Source organism: Bombina bombina, chromosome 1 (genome assembly GCF_027579735.1).
Source record: "Bombina bombina isolate aBomBom1 chromosome 1, aBomBom1.pri, whole genome shotgun sequence".
Taxonomy (NCBI): domain Eukaryota; kingdom Metazoa; phylum Chordata; class Amphibia; order Anura; family Bombinatoridae; genus Bombina; species Bombina bombina.
In genome coordinates, this window is record NC_069499.1 from 1,076,807,953 (window position 1) to 1,076,829,425 (window position 21,473).

Consider the following 21,473-nt stretch of genomic DNA (forward strand, 5'->3'; position numbering starts at 1 on the left):
AACATTGGGGGCGGCATGTTAGGGACAGCAGATTAGGGTTAATAATATTTAACTAGTGTTTGCGATGCAGGAGTTAGGCAGTTTAGGAGTTAATATGTTTATTCTAGTGGCGGCAATGTCGGGAGCGGCAGATTAGGGGTTAATCATTTTATTTTAGTGTTTGCGATGCGGGAGGGCCTCAGTTTAGGGGTTAATAGGTAGTTTATGGGTGTTAGTGTACTTTTTAGCACTTTAGTTATGAGTTTTATGTTACAGCGTTGTAGCATAAAACCCATAACTACTGACTTTCAGTTTGCGGTATGGATCTTGACAGTATTGGCTGTACCGCTCACTTTTTGGCCTTACAGGCAAACTCGTAATACCGGCGCTATGGAAGTCCCATTGAAAAAGGACTTTTTGAAAGCTGCGGTAATTAAGTCGCGTTACGGCCAAAAAAGTGTGCGGTGCAGAAATACCTGCAAAACTCGTAATACCAGCGGTAGCGAAAAAGAGCCTTAACGCTGCTTTTTCACTCATACCGCAAAATTCGTAATCTAGCCATCTATTAGTAATCTATGTTGGTGCTACCCATTTGTGAATATACATGCAGACAGCTTTATGTTCAGTTCTATCTCAGTACCGTGAATGCAGAGCATTATCTATAATCTAATTCTGATATGAAATATTTATTGTGGCTGCATTCACACTATTTATTAACATTCTGTATTTCTTGTATTACCATGTAGATAAGAAATGAGACATCTCATATCCTTGAGGACAAAATCCCAGCACTTAAATGCAGAGTGGAAGAAATGAACAGAATATACTCTAAAATTGACAAATTAGAGGTTTGTTTTAATATTCAGTGTTGATTGTTTCTTTTTACTGACTTTACTGTGATTTGTTCCTCTGTTTAATGAAGTATATTGTTATTGAGTTAATTACAAATGTGTCTATGTCTATAGTTTGAAATATTTCATTTTCCACTACATTTTTATCACTAGCTTTACATTACTATTATATTTGTTCCAACTCTTTTTCATCACTTAAAGGGACATTAAACACCTCTTGCATTCTTGTAAAAATTGTGCCAAAAAGGTGCTTTGTCCCACACTCCCTAAAGAGGCCAAACACTGCAAATTGCCTAAACCAGCTGTTTGATTTGTATATTATGGTAAAGAGACCAAGTGATCCTGAGCATGAAATGCATCCGCATTCATAGCTACGGTCCCTCTGTTTTGGTTGTTTTATGTTTAAATAGTTTTTATTGTTTTACATATTTTTTTTGAAGAACAAGAATACATAAATAAAGAAATATAACATTAATTGTCTTTTCTTCTATTGTCCTCTAAATTGGGATATACATTGTTACATGTTTACAGAGTCACACAAGTTTCAGATAGTTAGTCTGTATAGTTATTAATAGCAAAGCATTGCCTACTGGTTATCTAAATATCTTCACTTTACAGTTTTATCCATACATGAGCATTGATATCGTATATTCAACAGGAGGTTGTCAACATTTAAACTGTATATTGCCATTATCTTTAAGCTGCATTCTCCACATTGATGGTTCTTCTTACTCCTTGTAACTATATTACTCTATTTGTATAAATCCTACTGAAACTTTTTTTTAACTAAAGATGATCTCATGTACCTAGAGATATCCCATATCTTAAAGTGCATTATTTATTAATCATAGGGATGGGGAACTTGGAATTGAAAAATTAAAAAGTTGAAAAGGGGGGAATCAGAGGTAAGGGTAGGGAGGGGGGGGGGGTGACGACACATCCTTCCTTAGGCTATGTTGTATGTATATCAATGAGTTTAGTTTGTCTGTAGTTTTATGGCCACTTAGATCTCTTTTCTCCAGCTATCTCATGGGGTTGAGGAGCCTTTGCTTATCCAGTAAAACCATACTGATTGGACTGTTTCTTTGTTATCTAGTGTGTGTGACGCTAACTCGTACATGGTATATGTATGATGAATTTTGTTGTATATCTCTGTCCAAGTTGGAACTCCAGTCTTCCAATATTTGGCAATGCATATCCTTGTGATCGTGCATAGGATCCTACAGAATGTATTTATGTGTTTATTATATTTCCCGATATGTTCGTGTAATAGAGCTTGTTGAATCGTGAGACTGATTTTCTCATCTAGGATCTGGCTCAGGAAGTTAGATAGTCTGTTCCATATCCCTTGCACTTCTCTACAGTCCCACCACATATGTCTATATGTCCCTATTTCTCCACAGCCTCTATAGCATAACCTGCTGCCCTGTGGGTACATATGGGCCGTTCTTGTCGGGGTCAAATACCACCGATAGATAGTTTTGTTGACATTTTCCTTAAGATCTACACTAATCAACCCCTTCCCAGCATTCTGGAACATTGATTCCCATTCTTTTATGTTTTTACTAATAAGTAGTTCCTGTTCCCATGCCAGCATAATCATAGTCTTGGAGGTATTGTGGTTGGTCTGTATAGACACATATAGTAAAGAAATAGTATGTTTGTTACGGTTCTCCGTTTTACAGAAGATTTCTATTGGTGTGGTGGTCTCTTCTCTAGGGTGTTTTAGATACGTTTGTAAAGCTGAGTGTATCTGTAGATACATATACCAGTGTAGTTTCAGTGGGTCTATCTTTGTCTGCAATTGATTGAATGTCATTATGTTTCGTCCTGTAAGGTAGTCTGCAACTCTGTACAAGCCCTTATTTTCCCATTTTTTAAGCTGAGCCCAGAGTTCCTCTGACATTATGTGTCTAAGCGGTGTTGATAGGGAGTACTGTGGTAAGAGTTTATATTTTATTCTCGCTGTCTTCCAGGTCTCTATAGTGAGGTTGGTGGTGTAAGGTTTGGGTGTCTTCCCCTCCCCTTGTGCCTTCCCAGGGTCCCAGATAATTGAATCTGTCTCATCCCAACCCCCTATTTTCGCTTCGAGTGTGGGCCATATAATTTCCTTCGACCTTTTCAAGAGCAGTGAGTCCTGAGCTAGTCTGGCTGCATTGTAGTAGTCCATTAGGTTTGGAGCTCCAATGCCCCCTAGCGACTTGTGTCTGGTTAAAACGGCCTTTGCTACCCTGTTCGTTTTGTCTCCTCTGATAAATATTGAAATTTCTTTTTGCATTGTTTCTAAGTCTGTTTTATTTATTTTTATAGGGAGGGTTCTAAATAAGTATAGGATTCGTGGCATAGCATTCATTTTCACCGCCGCTATTCTCCCCAGCCATGAGAAATTAAAGCTCTTCCATTTGATCAAGTCTTGTTTTATTTGTCTGAATAATGGTGTGTAATTTACTTTGTATAGTTGTGTGGAGCAAGTTGGGAGTTGTATTCCCAGGTATTTTAGTGTGTGTCTCATCCATTTAAAATTATATTGTGCTTCTAATGATGTCTGAGTCTGCTGGGATATCGCAATGGGCAAGGCTTCACATTTATCTGGATTGATTTTAAATCCCGAAATAATTGAGAAGTGCTTTATTAATTGATATAGAGTGGGTAAAGATATTGATGGATTCGTCAAGGTCAATAAAATATCATCAGCAAAGAGGGATAGTTTGTATTCTGATGTGTTTATCTTGACCCCTGATATATCGGTTTGTGAGCGAATCGTGATTGCTAGTGGTTCTATACAGAGTGCAAAAAGCAATGGGGATAAGGGGCATCCCTGTCTAGTGCCATTACAAATAGGGAAGGGTTTTGACTTATATCCTGTTGACGAAACCTGAGCTTCTGGGCAAGAGTATATAACTTTTAAGGCTTTTATAAATGCTCCCTCGAAACCCATGTGCTGTAGTACCGAAAACATATAGTTCCAGTCTATTCTGTCAAACGCCTTCTCCGCATCCAAAGATAGGAGCAGAGAAGGCGTCCGTGTCTCTCTTAAGAATTGTATCAAATTAGTAACCTTTCGGATATTGTCTGGGGCTTCCCTGTCCTTGATAAATCCCACCTGATCTGGATGAACTAAGTGGGGAATGATGTGTTTAAGGCGGTTTGCTATTACTTTTGTAAATATTTTAAGATCCTGATTTATGAGAGATATTGGGCGGTAGTTCTGGCATTTTTTATGGTCTCTTCCTGGTTTGGGGATTACCACTATCTTAGCAGCTAATAATTCTGGAGGGATCTCTCCTCCTTCCATCATGTGATTACAGAATTTCACCAGATGTGGGACTAGTGAGTTTTTAAATAGTTTATAGTATTCGGCTGGGAATCCATCTGGTCCTGCCGCCTTTCCAGTTTTAAGATCTTTGATGGCCCCTAGTATTTCTATGGTGGAGATGGGTGCGTTAATTGTTTCCTTTTGTTCAATGGTTATATTCGGTAGTAGGGTTTGGGAAAAGAATGTTGAGGTGAGTGTTTCTGTCTCTCTGTTATGTGTAACTTTTTTTCCATTGTATAATTCTCCATAATACATTGCAAAAGTATCTACAATTTCTTGCGGGTGTGAGGTCGTAGCGTTATTTAGCGTCTCTATTAGCGGTATTGTGGAGGCCCTACATCTCTCTCTGATTTTGTGTGCCATATATCTGTCCGGTTTGTTCGCGAAAATAAAGTATTGTGCCTGGAGTTTGTGAATGGCTCTAGTGGCTTGTGTGTGGAGTAGTGAAGCTAGGGCAGATCTTTTAGTTTGAAGTATCTGTAGGTTGGCTTTATTTTTATTGTGTTTGTGTCGCCTTTCCAATCCCTCAATTTCTGCGTGTAATTGTTGTACTTGTTGTCTATATTTCCGAACCTGTTTTGCTTTTTCTTTTATCAGAATCCCCCTCATGACCGCCTTATGTGCTGCCCAAGTAATCCCTGGGTTAGTTGAGGTGTCTGTGTTTATGTGCCAGTATTCGGTTAATTGTTGTAATACTTTGTCATGTATTTGGGGGTTTTTAATGTAAGAAGAGTCAAAAGTCCAAGTTCTGGTTCTACCTGGGTCACTTATGCCGTTAAGTTGTAGGGTAATTATGGAGTGGTCAGACCACACACAGGTGTGTATCTGAGAACTATCTAGAAGAGGTTGTAAAATCTGACTCACATATATATAATCAAGTCTGACATAGGTTTTGTGTGCTGCTGAGTAGAACGTTGTATCGTCTGTCTGACCATACAGGGTATGCCATGTCTCTATCAAAGAGTGGGGGTGTAGATTGTCTTTAATTGATTTAACAATATGATTGTGTCTAACTTGTTTGTTGGTCAGTGATTTGATGTTAGTGGGATTAATATGCGACATAGTGACATTGAAATCTCCGGCTAAGAATATTTTAGTATGTGACCATTGTGTGAGTAAGTATGATATGTGGTGAAAAAATTTATGTTGATTCTCATTTGGTGCGTATACATTACATAATGTAATTTCTGAATCTTGTATTCTACCTTTGACAATCAGGTATCTTCCCTCAGTGTCTGTTATTATGGTTTCTGTAGTAAAATTGAGTGATGAGTGTATCAGGATGGATGTGCCTCTTTTTTTAGCTGTTGTCGTGGAATGATAGTGGGTGTTAAAGTGTTTTGCCCAATATTTGGGAATCTTTTCTTTAAGTAAATGAGTTTCCTGGAGGAACAGTATGTTAGCTTGAAGGGCTGTGTATTGCGTCATCGCAATTCTTCTTTTAACGTCAGTGTTTAATCCCCTCACATTGTGGGATAATATTTTTATTTTAGGGTTCATAGTGGTGTGTCTATGTGTGTATGTTGTAAAAGGAATTTTTTTACCTGAGGATCACTGGGCTGGATACTTAGTTGAATTACCTGCCGGAGATCTGGATTACATTTAGTGGTCTCTGATGTGTCGTCACTGGGGGAGGGAGGGGAGTCAAAAAAAGAAAACATTATTGAATACAGAATAAACAACATTTTATAGTCCTCAACAGTAGGACCTTTAGTTAGTAATTTATGAAGTATCATGAAAAATAAACACAGAAAAGTCTATCATACTGGGGGAAGATCAATCTTCACCACATTATACGGCCTTTGTAAACAGAACTGTAAAAGAACTTTCAAAAGAAAAATCGAGTCCCGTCATGAAGTCCCCATCTAGGGATAGAGCAGGTAAAGTCTCTTCTCTGTATATTCTTGAGGCGGGTTAGGCTTTCATCATTCTTTAGTTCTTCTAGTCATTCTTCTTTGCAGTTTCCCTTTGTAGGGGGAATCTAACTTATATTTTTGTAGTTATGATCTTTGGTTAAGTCTTCTAGGAGATTTTGCCTCTTGTTTCCTTGGTTTTTTGTTTCTTATGGTTGATTTTTTGCCATTTAGAGAGTTCTGGCTGCCTGCCTGGATCTTTGCTTTTTGTTGGGCTTATTGTGGAAGTTGGGACATTAGGGATTTCTAGGTCTAGAATCTTGCAGATCTCTGGAATGTCCTCTGGATCTTTTAGTGTGATCGTCTTAGAGTCTTTTAGTATGTATAGGGCAAATGGAAATCCCCATCTATATTGTATCTGATGTTTTCTAAGAATAGTGGTAAGCGGACGCAAGGTCCCTCTCCGTTGGAGTGTTCTCACACTAAGGTCTTGGTAGAATTGAATAACGTTTCCTTGATATTTGAAGGTTGGATGTTTTCTTGCAGCTTGTAGAATTTTATCTTTATCTGGAAAAAACGTTAATTTAATTATAATGTCTCTCGGCGGTAGCCCTGGTTTGGGTTTAGGTTTTAACGCTCTATGTGCTCTCTCAATATGAAAGACATAGTCTGCTGGGGAGTTGGTGATTTGAGTGAAGAGCTGGGTGAGGTATGCAGGGGTTTCCGTGGAAGTGATTTCTTCAGGGACTCCTTTGAGGCGGATGTTATTTCTCCTGCTCCTATTCTCCAAATCTTCAATTTTATCTTGAAATTCCTCTAGTAATTGTTGTTGTGTAGTCATGGTTTGCTCTATTTCATCCATCTGATCCACCATGGCATCCTTTTGGTCTTCTAATGTCTCAATTCTGTTACCCATCTCAAACAGGTCAGATTTAATTTCAGAGAGGCTGCTAGTCACGGATGAATGTATGGAATCAATTTTTTCCCATAATTTCTCAAAATTATCAGCAATGTCTTTTTTGGACACTAGGTTTTTGAGGTCAGCTTTTGTTAGTGGACTGTTGTCATTTGTCAACTGGTGAGAGTCAGTGTCAGATTCTTCATCACCCTCTATGTCTGGGGGTTGTTTACTTGCTTGGGAGGCTTTAAAAAAAGTTGACATGGCTGATGGTTTTGTTGGTTTCTCCCCTTTAGCTGATCTTTTAGAGGACATCTTGCAGATGAAGAGATATATCTGAGATGGCTGTTCAGTTAACTTATAGATAATATATTGTGGAAACACCAGTGATTTCTGAGGTAACCTAGTGTTTCTACTGATATGGCTATTCAGGCAGGCAGTAGATAAAAAATTACAGTTGACAAGAGGCCAAAAATAATGTTTCTATATCATATTGATAATGGCCCTAGTGTGCTTCTGTATATCGCTAAAGCATCTTCTTTCCCAGTATAATTTGTGGGGTGGCTTACATTTTAGATTAGAGATTCATTAGACCCCTTTAGCAGTGATCTTTTACTCTAAAGTTCTTAGATAGACTCCTTTATAGAGGTTTGCAAAAGTGTGTTGAATTTTGCAGCAGTAGTTAATGTGGCCGTTGTGTGTATTGACTTTGGGGCCCCAATTCCAATCTATGCCTCTATTCGTTTTATATGTTTAATGTGGGCTGAATTACCTTTCCCCCAGATTTACAAATGTCCACGTTGTGTGTGCTTTATAGACTTACTCAGAGGTCCTCCTGTATGGATGGCTGCACCTCTCCCCAGTCTCCACTCACCTCCCCACTGGATACTGATTGAGGCAAGTTAGATGTTCTCGGGAGCTCCACAGAGTGTGTTAGGCCTGTCAGGTTGTATCCAAGATGGCGGCTGTTCGCGCCACTGCTCTCCGCTCCTAACACCGCAGCTTGGCCGTTTAGCTTCAGGCTTCAGGCTCGGGTACCTCCGGAACAGCTTGGTAGTCGTCTGTGGGTAAGTAGTTCAGCCTCAGATCGCCCGTATCAGGCTCTCACCTTGTCGTGTGTTCCGCTCTGCGTAGGCCTGTTTCTTCAAATCTGCACCGCCTCTGGTTAGAATCCGAGCCGCGGCGGCGGCCTCGGAGTGGAGCCCCGCTCCTCCTGGGCACAGAGAGGTCTCCCGGTGTCAGATGTCGCTCCGGCAGCAAAGTTAGAATGAGCGGTTAGTTGCAGGTGAAGTAGGCTGTGTTGGTCTTACAGGCGCTATGCGTTGTACAGCAGCTGCTCTTCTTGCTTCACCAATATATTCCTTATATAATATATATTGGCGGTGGGGTGGTTGCTGCTTGTATCCCCTCTGATTTGTGAGCTAAATGACTGATATATATGCCAAATTAGAGTAATTTATCTGGCTTTAGTTAATTATTTTTGCAGAGCCTCTGAAAAGTGCTGCCATTCAGCTTGGCAGTTGACTCCGCCCCTCTGTTTTGGTTGTTTTAAAGGGACGTTAAAGTCAAAATTAAAGTGAATGTAAAGTCAGCCTTCGGTCTAAACAGCTCTGTAACAGTTATCACAAAAAAACTAGAGTTTCATTCATCAAATTTAAAGATTTCAAATGGATACCTTTATTTTCATTATTTTCTATCAATTTGCGGCTAAATCATCCTCCTCCCGGCATTCGCGCTCCGTTGCTGTCCTTTTTGATGGACGTCTTAATAGCCAATAACGGCTCTAACCACGGGGGGACCCACCCTCTTATGATGTAATACGTCCTTATTGCGCATGCGTTCGTCCTCGGTGCAGAGCTAATCTATTGTAAGCTCGTGCACATTTCGCGCATGCGCAATAGTAGTAAACACGGCGTAGCAACAGATTATTATACGGAGTCCTGTCATTTCCTCTGTATTGTCAAGCTTGGATTAGTGGATCTGAAAGGGCTCCGTATATAGGTTAGATTTTTTTATTTGTCTTATCTATGTGACAACTATGTTTAGCGCAAACAGGAGTAACGCATGCGCAATGTAAAATAGACACAGGAGCGCGCAGTGCCTATACGTAAACAGCGGGTGGGACCGCTGTTTACGTAATATGGAGGAAAATAAGGAAACAGTGAGTGGGAGGAGGGGGTAAGTGAATGAGCGATATTCATTATATAACCTAAAAAAGAAAATAAACATTTTATTAAAAAGTTCTTGTAGCGGTATGCTTAATCGGATGATTCTAGACCAAACTATATTAGACAAACATAAAAAATTTACATTCACTTTAAACTTAAATTGATTGGAAAGATCACTACTTCTATTATCAATTTAGTTGAATTCTCTTGGTATCCTTTCTTAAAGGGACATTAAACACCTGACTACTAAAAATCATTAAAACTAACTTCTACTTAGTAGTAGTAATACAAAACTGAGTACAGTTACTTATGCTTGAAGTTCAGCTTACCCCCAAAAAATTAAAGAAAAGTGTATTCTATTAGAATACTTATCCAGTGCTTGATGCGGCTATGTATGCTGCCATATTGTAACAGCACAGGAGTCACATGACACACACACACACACGGCATATTTCCCTATAATGTATGTATAGAGGAATAATAGCTGCAGCAACTCGCTCACTATTTTGCAGAGCTAGTCCTGCAGTTTATGCAGAAAATCTGTTACTGAAATTCAATATTTTATTAAAATCCTTTTGAATGTAAAAAAGTTTACATATATACAGTAATGTAGATGTATGAAAATATATGAAATAAAACCAAATATATTGAATAAATCAGGTAAAAGTATATGCAGCATGATTAATTCAGTGTTTTCTTCCACGGACTGGAGCCCACCTCCCTCTCTCCCCCCTCCCTCTCTGGACCGGGAGCTTATTGATTTATAACCCTGCCTGGATTCGTGCATTCACACAGCTAAGGAACGTTATAGAGAGGTAAAATTGAAACACTAAACTTTTTTACATACAAACGGATGTTAATTAAATATTGAATTTCAGTAACAGATTTTCTGCATAAACTGCAGCACCAGCTCTGAAAAATAGTGAGCGAGTGGTGGAGCTATTATTCCCTTATACATACATTATAGGGAAATATGCCGTGTGTGTCATGTGACTCTGCATTGAGCACTTAACTGCTGTGATTCAGTGTAACGTACGTTTCAATATGGCACCAACCATTGGAGAAAAAAAGCACCTATTTAGCATTCTTCTTCAAAACAATATTTCTTTCTTAAGACACAGTGAGTCCACAGAATCATCAATTACTGTTGGGAATATCACTCCTGGCCAGCAGGAGGAGGCAAAGAGCACCACAGCAAAGCTGTTAAGTATCACTTCCCTTCCCACAACCCCCAGTCATTCTCTTTCCCTTCGGTGCAAGGAGGAGGTGATGTGAATCCAGGGCTACACTTGAAGTAAGGTCAGCATTCTTAGGCCTAGATTTAGAGTTCGGCGGTAGCCGTCAAAACCAGCGTTAGAGGCTCCTAACGCTGGTTTTGGCCGCCCGCTGGTATTTGGAGTCAGTGATTAAAGGGTCTAACGCTCACTTTTCAGCCGCGACTTTTCCATACCGCAGATCCCCCTACGCCATTTGCGTATCCTATCTTTTCAATGGGATCTTTCTAACGCCGGTATTTAGAGTCGTTTCTGCAGTGAGCGTTAGAGCTCTAACGACAAGATTCCAGCCGCCTGAAAAAAGCAGGAGTTAAGAGCTTTCTGGCTAACGCCGGTTTATAAAGCTCTTAACTACTGTACCCTAAAGTACACTAACACCCATAAACTACCTATGTACCCCTAAACCGAGGTCCCCCCACATCGCCGCCACTCGATTAAAATTTTTAACCCCTAATCTGCCGACCGCCACCTACGTTATACTTATGTACCCCTAATCTGCTGCCCCTAACCCCGCCGACCCCTATATTATATTTATTAACCCCTAACTTGCCCCCCACAACGTCGCCGCAAGCTACTTAAAATAATTAACCCCTAATCTTCCGACCGCAAATCGCCGCCACCTACGTTATCCCTATGTACCCCTAATCTGCTGCCCCTAACATCGCCGACCCCTATGTTATATTTATTAACCCCTAATCTGCCCCCCACAACGTCGCCGACACCTACCTACACTTATTAACCCCTAATCTGCAGAGCGGACCTGAGCGCTACTATAATAAAGTTATTAACCCCTAATCCGCCTCACTAACCCTATCATAAATAGTATTAACCCCTAATCTGCCCTCCCTAACATCGCCGACACCTACCTTCAATTATTAACCCCTAATCTGCCGACCGGAGCTCACCGCTATTCTAATAAATGTATTAACCCCTAAAGCTAAGTCTAACCCTAACACTAACACCCCCCTAAGTTAAATATAATTTTTATCTAACGAAATAAATTAACTCTTATTAAATAAATGATTCCTATTTAAAGCTAAATACTTACCTGTAAAATAAATCCTAATATAGCTACAATATAAATTATAATTATATTATAGCTATTTTAGGATTAATATTTATTTTACAGGCAACTTTGTAATTATTTTAACCAGGTACAATAGCTATTAAATAGTTAAGAACTATTTAATAGTTACCTAGTTAAAATAATTACAAATTTACCTGTAAAATAAATCCTAACCTAAGATATAATTAAACCTAACACTACCCTATCAATAAAATAATTAAATAAACTACCTACAATTACCTACAATTAACCTAACACTACACTATCAATAAATTAATTAAACACAATTGCTACAAATAAATACAATTAAATAAACTGTCTAAAGTACAAAAAATAAAAAAGAACTAAGTTACAGAAAATAAAAAAATATTTACAAACATAAGAAAAATATTACAACAATTTTAAACTAATTACACCTACTCTAAGCCCCCTAATAAAATAACAAAGACCCCCAAAATAAAAAATTCCCTACCCTATTCTAAAATACAAAAATTACAAGCTCTTTTACCTTACCAGCCCTAAACAGGGCCCTTTGCGGGGCATGCCCCAAGAATTGCAGCTCTTTTGCCTGTAAAAAAAACACATACAATACCCCCCCCCCAACATTACAACCCACCACCCACATACCCCTAATCTAACCCAAACCCCCTTAAATAAACCTAACACTAATCCCCTGAAGATCTTCCTACCTTGTCTTCACCATCCAGGTATCACCGATCCGTCCTGGCTCCAAGATCTTCATCCAACCCAAGCGGGGGTTGGCGATCCATAATCCGGTGCTCCAAAGTCTTCCTCCTATCCGGCAAGAAGAGGACATCCGGACCGGCAAACATCTTCTCCAAGCGGCATCTTCTATGTTCTTCCATCCGATGACGACCGGCTCCATCTTGAAGACCTCCAGCGCGGATCCATCCTCTTCTTCCGACGACTAGACGACGAATGACGGTTCCTTTAAGGGACGTCATCCAAGATGGCGTCCCTCGAATTCCGATTGGCTGATAGGATTCTATCAGCCAATCGAAATTAAGGTAGGAATTTTCTGATTGGCTGATGGAATCAGCCAATCAGAATCAAGTTCAATCCGATTGGCTGATCCAATCAGCCAATCAGATTGAGCTCGCATTCTATTGGCTGTTCCGATCAGCCAATAGAATGCGAGCTCAATCTGATTGGCTGATTGGATCAGCCAATCGGATTGAACTTGATTCTGATTGGCTGATTCCATCAGCCAATCAGAATATTCCTACCTTAATTCCGATTGGCTGATAGAATCCTATCAGCCAATCGGAATTCGAGGGACGCCATCTTGGATGACGTCCCTTAAAGGAACCGTCATTCGTCGTCTAGTCGTCGGAAGAAGAGGATGGATCCGCGCTGGAGGTCTTCAAGATGGAGCCGGTCGTCATCGGATGGAAGACCATAGAAGATGCCGCTTGGAGAAGATGTTTGCCGGTCCGGATGTCCTCTTCTTGCCGGATAGGAGGAAGACTTTGGAGCACCGGATTATGGATCGCCAACTCCCGCTTGGGTTGGATGAAGATCTTGGAGCCAGGACGGATCGGTGATACCTGGATGGTGAAGACAAGGTAGGAAGATCTTCAGGGGATTAGTGTTAGGTTTATTTAAGGGGGTTTGGGTTAGATTAGGGGTATGTGGGTGGTGGGTTGTAATGTTGGGGGGGGGGTATTGTATGGTTTTTTTTACAGGCAAAAGAGCTGAAATTCTTGGGGCATGCCCCGCAAAGGGCCCTGTTCAGGGCTGGTAAGGTAAAAGAGCTTGTAATTTTTGTATTTTAGAATAGGGTAGGGAATTTTTTATTTTGGGGGTCTTTGTTATTTTATTAGGGGGCTTAGAGTAGGTGTAATTAGTTTAAAATTGTTGTAATATTTTTCTTATGTTTGTAAATATTTTTTTATTTTATGTAACTTAGTTCTTTTTTATTTTTTGTACTTTAGATAGTTTATTTAATTGTATTTATTTGTAGCAATTGTGTTTAATTAATTTATTGATAGTGTAGTGTTAGGTTAATTGTAGGTAATTGTAGGTAGTTTATTTAATTATTTTATTGATAGGGTAGTGTTAGGTTTAATTATATCTTAGGTTAGGATTTATTTTACAGGTAAATTTGTAATTATTTTAACTAGGTAACTATTAAATAGTTCTTAACTATTTAATAGCTATTGTACCTGGTTAAAATAATTACAAAGTTGCCTGTAAAATAAATATTAATCCTAAAATAGCTACAATATAATTATAATTTATATTGTAGCTATATTAGGGTTTATTTTACAGGTAAGTATTTAGCTTTAAATAGAAATCATTTATTTAATAAGAGTTAATTTATTTCGTTAGATAAAAATTATATTTAACTTAGGGGGGTGTTAGTGTTAGGGTTAGACTTAGCTATAGGGGTTAATACATTTATTAGAATAGCGGTGAGCTCCGGTCGGCAGATTAGGGGTTAATAATTGAAGTTAGGTGTCGGCGATGTTAGGGAGGGCAGATTAGGGGTTAATACTATTTATGATAGGGTTAGTGAGGCGGATTAGGGGTTAATAACTTTATTATAGTAGCGCTCAGGTCCGCTCGGCAGATTAGGGGTTAATAAGTGTAGGTAGGTGTCGGCGACGTTGTGGGGGGCAGATTAGGGGTTAATAAATATAACATAGGGGTCGGCGATGTTAGGGCAGCAGATTAGGGGTACATAGGGATAACGTAGGTGGCGGCGGTTTACGGAGCGGCAGATTAGGGGTTAAAAGTGTAATGCAGGGGTCAGCGATAGCGGGGGCGGCAGATTAGGGGTTAATAAGTGTAAGGTTAGGGGTGTTTAGACTCGGGGTACATGTTAGAGTGTTAGGTGCAGACGTAGGAAGTGTTTCCCCATAGGAAACAATGGGGCTGCGTTAGGAGCTGAACGCTGCTTTTTTGCAGGTGTTAGGTTTTTTTTCAGCTCAAACAGCCCCATTGTTTCCTATGGGAGAATCGTGCACGAGCACGTTTTTGAGGCTGGCCGCGTCCGTAAGCAACTCTGGTATCGAGAGTTGCATTTGCGGTAAATATGCTCTACGCTCCTTTTTTGGAGCCTAACGCAGCATTTGTTTTAACTCTCGATACCAGAGTTAAATTTATGGTGCGGCCAGAAAAAAACCCGCGGAGCGTTAACAGCCCTTTTACCGCCAAACTCCAAATCTAGCCGTCAGAATGTAGTCCTTTCTACAGGAAAGGGTCAGATTTCTGCATTTCTTTTTTGCTGCATAAGCTTCTGGCGGATGTGCCAGATGTGCAATCTTTTTGTCAGGCCTTAGGAGGCCTGTGTTTTTAAATCTGTTGCTCCTCCTGGGAGCCTTAACTTTGTTCTTAAAGTTTTGCAGCAAGCTCAGTTGAGCCATTGCATTCCATAGATATTAAGTTGATATTAAGTTGTTACAAAAATGTTAATCAGGAAATGGTGTTTCTTCTTTTGTCATAGTTCTTCATTTCTGAAGAGCATTTGTTACACAACTTGAAGGCTGTGCTAGCTTTCATATTTTATTTTCAGGCAACTAAGGAAGGGAGATGTGGTGTAGTGGTTAGCTCCACTGCTCCTGAAGCAGGAGGTTGTGGGTTTGAACCCAGGTGAAGCTCCTGCTTTCTCATCCGTCTTTTTCGCTAGTCTTCTGACCTGTTTGTTTGTTTCTCTGGGAAACGTAAAGGTTAGAAAGCTTCTGCTACTTCTCCTTCTTTCTGGTTGAGACGCATAATTGGTTTTGCTTATAAGACTGCTGGGCAGCAGTCTCCTGAGAGAATTACATCTCTTTCGTCTAGGGCTGTCTCTTTTTCTTGGGTCTTCAAACAAAGAAGCTTCTCTGGAACGGTTTTGCAAGGCTGCAACTTGGTCTTCTCTGTATACCCTGTCTACATTTTACAATTTGTATTTTTTTTGCCTCGGCTGAGGTTCTTTTGGGAGAAATTTTCTTCAAGCAGTGGTACCTTCTGTTTGGGTTACCTGTCTTGTCCCTCCCGAATCATTGGTGTCCTCTAGCTTGGGTGTTGATTCCCAACAGTAATTGATGATTCCGTGGACTCATCGTGTCTTAAGAAAGAAAACAAAATGTTCTTTATCTAAGAAAGTTAAAGAAGTTTTCTTTATCTAAAGTTTCTTTATCTAATCCTCAGGCACCTCTGCACCTTGTGTTATTTCCTTTCTCTTTCCTTCGGTCGAATGACTGGGGGTTGGGGGAAGGGAAGTGATACTTAACAGCTTTGCTGGGGTGCTCTTTGCCTCCTCCTGCTGGCCAGGAGTGATATTCCCAACTGTAATTGATGATTCCGTGGACTCACCGTGTCTAGAAATAAATACATTTATCAGGTAAGCATACATTTTGTTTTTTTTAATACTTTGAGGTAAGCTGAACAAATAAAACAGACAGCAGTGGTTAATTGACTTTAATTCATAATAATAAATTATTTTTAAGGATTTTTATCAGGTGTTAAGAGTTCCTTAAAAGAGTTATCGTAGGTGAGTACAGGAGCGTGTATATATCTATAGCCATTTTACAGCAGTGTTTGCAACATTGTTTATAGCAATGTAATACATAGTTTCAAACACTGCTGCTTTAGACTGCTAAAGACACCTTCACACTCCTGATCTCCTATCAGCCTACCTAGATTTATTCTTCAGCAAAGGATACCAAGAGAACAAAGCAAATTTGATAACAGAAATAACATGGAAAGCTGCTTCACAGAGTCTTTTTGTTTTACTACTTGTTGCAAGGCTGGGTTCTTCCATGATGTATCTCAACTTGTCTTCCGTTCAGAAAATTTGCAATAATTTTGCTCAAATTTAGCAAATTCTAGCTAATTCTCTGTCAGGCAAGAATTTTTTTTTTTTTTTTTAGCAATTTGTTCTCAGGCCATTTATAGAAAAATCATGATCATTCTAAAACATACCTTAGGATATATCATATTACACTTGTGAACTTAACAACTGGGGGCCGATTTAACAAACTGTCAACCAGTCCCAATGCATCTGTTTCCGCGCGAGCCTTCAGGCTTGCCAGAAACAGGAGTTAAGAAGCAGCGGTCTTAAAGTGAATGTCAACTTTCACGAATGAAAACCCTGTTTTTAAAAATACTATTAAAAACAGGGGCACTTTCATTCATGAAAGTTTACATTGAAGCCGTTCTTTTAAAATACTGACCTTTTATTCCTAGCAAGCGTGGAACACCGGAGCAGCGATTCCCCCGCCTCCAGGTTGTCTCTTCTTACGTAAGAAATGACAAATCAGGCTTCCTCCAATAACGGCTTCCCCCCCAGAGCAAACATTGCTTGAGGCCACGCCGTTATTGGAGGAAGCCGGATTCGTCATTTTTGAAGAAAGAAGAGACGTCCTGGGGCGGAGGAATCGCTGCTCCGGTGTTCCACGCTTGCTAGGAATAAAAGGTAAGTATTTTAAAACAACGGCTTCAATGTAAACTTTCATGAATGAAAAAGTGCCCCTGTTTTTAATAGAATTTTTAAAAACAGGGCTTTCATTCGTGAAAGTTGACATTCACTTTAAGACCGCTGTTCCTTAACTCGTCCACCTGCTCTGAGCCGCAGACGGCAATCAACCGGATCAGAATCTGCAGGGGGCGGCATTGCACAAGCAGTTCACCAAAACTGCTTGTGCAATGATAAATGCCGACAGCGTATGCTGTCAGCATTCAACGATGTCTGTCGGACATGATACGCTGAGCGGACCTTGTCAAACAGACCTTTTGTTAAATCGGCCCCCTGGTATTAACCAAAATCACTGTTACAGACTATGGGAGCTTTTTCTTTTTTTTTTAATTACCACTTAATGCGTTTTAGCTGTTTATGTGCTGAGAAGTAGTCCTGATATTAAAGGGGTATGAAACAAAAAAAAAAATATTTTGTATTCACACAGAGCACACCATTTTTAAAAAGTTGCAAATTTACTTGTATTATCAAATTTGCTTTGTTCCCATGATATTCTGTGTTGAACAGATACCTAGGTAGGCATCTGGAGAATTACATGGCAGGAAATAGTGCTGCCATCTAGTGCTCTTGCAAATGGATAACATTCTTGCAAAACTGCTGCCATATAGTGCTCCAGAAATGGTCCGTCTCCTAAGCAAACATCAATGCTTTTCAACAAAAGATACCAAGGGAGCAAAGAAAATTTGCTAATTGAAGTAAATTAGAAAGTTGTTTAAAATTGCAATCTCTATCTGAATCATGAAAGAAAAATGTTGGGTTTCATTGCCCTTTAAATCTAAAGCTGTGATTAAAGCAGATTACAGAAAAAGTGAATATATAGTTAGTGATATTTATACTAAAATGTTTCTCACTGTAACTAGTACAATAAAATCTCTTGCTGTAAAAAGGGTTATACATGATCACAATATTAATAAATGGCCCAAGGGGCTAGTTACAATAAAGGTAGGAGATTCCCTGAGAAAGGAAGCTCAGAGGCCTAGCGGATCTTGTCACCCTTCATTTTCCTGAGGTTCATAAAGAATTGAGGCCGTAGATCAGAGTAAGGCAAGCTTAGTCTTGTATCCTTAATCTTTTAAATACTCTCAGCACTGGATTGCAACATTTTTTGACAATGACTGTTAAAAAGTCAGCAACATTAATACATTTAAAACTTTGTCTTAGTATCAGGTTAATGTATCTACGTAAGCTTAGGAGGGTGCACAACATGAATACAAACATTTCTATTATAGTCTGCTTAAAACACATGCATGCTCCTGATCTTACCTAGGTATGCTCTTATGGAAAAAATAATTAACAAATGATACCAAGAGAAAAAGGTAAATTCAAAGATACCGTAAAGTCAGTTTTTTTTATTTTTTGATTCAGATAGCGCATACTATTTTAAACAACATTCTAATTTATTTCTATTATCTAATTTGCTTTGTTATTTTGGTAATTTTTGTTGAAAACCATACCTATGTAGGCTCAGGAACAACAATGCACTACTGGGAGCTAGGGTTGCCACCTTTAGTTCAGGCCAAACCCGAACACTCTTTTGCACCATGCACAGCACACTATGTAAAATAGCACATAAACCCAAATATATTCATACTTTCACACATTCTCTATCTTACTCTCAGACACTCTAACACGCACTCACACACACATACTCCCACACACACTCCCACACACACTCAGACACACACACTCTCTCACACACATTCTTTCTTTCTCACTCACTCTAACACACACTCAGACACACATACTCTCTCTCACACACTCTTTTTCTCTCACACACACTTTCGCTCTCACACAGTCTAACGCGCACTCAGACACATACCTCCCAACTGTCCCGATTTTCGCGGGACAGTCCCGATTTTAGGGGTCTGTCCCGCTGTCCCGCTGTCCCGGGTTGCTAGCCATCTGTCCCACATTGCCCCATGCGTTTAAATTTTTTTTTTTATATAAATTCTATTGGGCCCATACTCAGAAGCAGCTGGCTTTTCTCTCCCAGGGTTATATACCTGTTAGATTCCTTGTGGAAAATGAATGGTGTGTAGTTAAAGTAGGAGTAAGAAGGCTGTATACCCTCTGACCTCAGGTAATGGTGACCTCTAACCCCTGGTAGTGATGACGTCTAACCCCTGGTGATAATACTAGTATGCCTTCAGTTTTATACAATGAGCAGTGCAACACCAGAGAACGAACAGTGGCAGCCTCAGACTGCCAGTTAATGTGCTTGCCAACCCCAGGACCTCATACAATGAGTTACAGATATCCATATATGATGTAGTGTGCGTCTATCTGTATCTATAAGTGTGTGTATCTGCATGTATAAGTGAAAGCAAGTGTAGTGTGTGTGTGTGTGTGTGTATCTGTATGTATAAGTGTAGGCTATGTAGTGTGTGTGTGTGTCTGCATGTATAAATGTAAGCTATGAAGTGTGTGTATCTGCATGTATAAGTGTATGCTGTGTAGTGTGTGTATCTGTATGTATAAGTGTAAGCTATGTAGTGTGTGTGTGTATCTGTATGTATAAGTGTGTATCTGCATGTATAAGTGTATGCTATGTAGTGTGTGTATCTGCATGTATAAGTGTATGCTGTGTAGTGTGTGTGTGTGTATCTGTATGTATAAGTGTAAGTGTGTATCTGCATGTATAAGTGTATGCTGTGTAGTGTGTGTGTGTATCTGTATGTATAAGTGTGTGTGTGTGTGTGTGTGTGCGTATCTGCATGTATAAGTGTATGCTATGTAGTGTGTGTGTGTGTGTGTGTATGTATAAATGTATTCTATGTAGTGTGTGTGTTTGCCTGTATAAGTGTATGATATGTAGTGTGTGTCTGTATGTGTAAGTGTATGCAATGTAGTGTGTGTGTATCTGTATGTATAAGTGTATGCTATGTAGTGTGTGTGTGTACCTGCATGTATAAGTGTAAGCTATGTAGTGTGTGTGTATCTGTATGTATAAGTGTGTATCTGCATGTATAAGTGTATGCTATGTAGTGTGTGTGTATCTGTATGTATAAGTGTAAGCTATGTAGTGTGTGTGTTTCTGCCTGTATACAATGAGTTACAGATACCCATATATGATGTAGTGTGTGTCTATCTGTATTTATACGTGTGTATGAGTGTGTATCTGCATGTATAAGTGTAAGCAAGTGTAGTGTGTGTGTGTATCTGTATGTATAAGTGTAGGCTATGTAGTGTGTGTGTCTGCATGTATAAATGTAAGCTATGAAGTGTGCATATCTGCATGTATAAGTGTATACTATGTAGTGTGTGTGTGTATCTGCATGTATAAGTGTATGCTATGTAGTGTGTGTGTGTGTATGTATAAATGTATTCTATGTAGTGTGTGTGTTTGCCTGTATAAGTGTATGATATGTAGTGTGTGTCTGTATGTGTAAGTGTATGCAATGTAGTGTGTGTGTATCTGTATGTATAAGTGTATGCTATGTAGTGTGTGTGTGTACCTGCATGTATAAGTGTAAGCTATGTAGTGTGTGTGTATCTGTATGTATAAGTGTGTATCTGCATGTATAAGTGTATGCTATGTAGTGTGTGTGTATCTGTATGTATAAGTGTAAGCTATGTAGTGTGTGTGTTTCTGCCTGTATACAATGAGTTACAGATACCCATATATGATGTAGTGTGTGTCTATCTGTATTTATACGTGTGTATGAGTGTGTATCTGCATGTATAAGTGTAAGCAAGTGTAGTGTGTGTGTGTATCTGTATGTATAAGTGTAGGCTATGTAGTGTGTGTGTCTGCATGTATAAATGTAAGCTATGAAGTGTGCATATCTGCATGTATAAGTGTATACTATGTAGTGTGTGTGTGTATCTGAATGTATAAGTGTAAGCTATGTAGTGTGTGTGCGTATCTGCATGTATAAGTGTATGCTGTGTAGTGTGTATGTGCATCTGTATGTATAAGTGTAAGCTGTTTAGTGTTTGTGGGTGTATCTGTATGTATAAGTGTAGGCTATGTAGTGTGTGTGTCTGCATGTATAAATGTAAGCTATGAAGTGTGCATATCTGCATGTATAAGTGTATACTATGTAGTGTGTGTGTGTGTGTGTATCTGCATGTATAAGTGTAAGCTATGTAGTGTGTGTGCGTATATGCATGTATAAGTGTATGCTATGTAGTGTGTATCTGTATGTATAAGTGTAAGCTATGTAGTGTGTGTGTGTATATCTGCCTGTATAAGTGTAAGCTATGTAGTGTGTGTGCGTATCTGCATGTATAAGTGTATGCTATGTAGTGTGTGTGTGTGTGTGTGTGTATGTATAAATGTATTCTATGTAGTGTGTGTGTCTGCCTGTATAAGTGTATGATATGTAGTGTGTGTCTGTATGTGTAAGTGTATGCAATGTAGTGTGTGTGTATCTGTATGTATAAGTGTATGCTATGTAGTGTGTGTGTGTACCTGCATGTATAAGTGTAAGCTATGTAGTGTGTGTGTATCTGTATGTATAAGTGTGTGTCTGCATGCATAAGTGTATGCTATGTAGTGTGTGTGTGTATCTGTATGTATAAGTGTGTGTGTATCTGTATGTATAAGTGTGTGTGTGTATATGCATGTATAGGTGTATGCTGTG

The 21,473-nt window shown here is 39.3% G+C and overlaps 1 protein-coding gene across 4 annotated transcripts in view; it reads left to right on the plus strand.

Moving 5' to 3' along the window:
• BCAS4 (breast carcinoma amplified sequence 4) overlaps positions 1-21,473 on the plus strand; it is a 321,107-nt gene that overhangs the window by 44,223 nt on the left and 255,411 nt on the right. For all 4 annotated transcript variants that reach the window (XM_053693007.1, XM_053692971.1, XM_053692910.1 and 1 more), the window contains one exon: positions 726-827. In XM_053693007.1, coding sequence (XP_053548982.1) covers positions 726-827 — 102 coding nt within the window. The remainder of the gene's footprint in view (positions 1-725; positions 828-21,473) is intronic.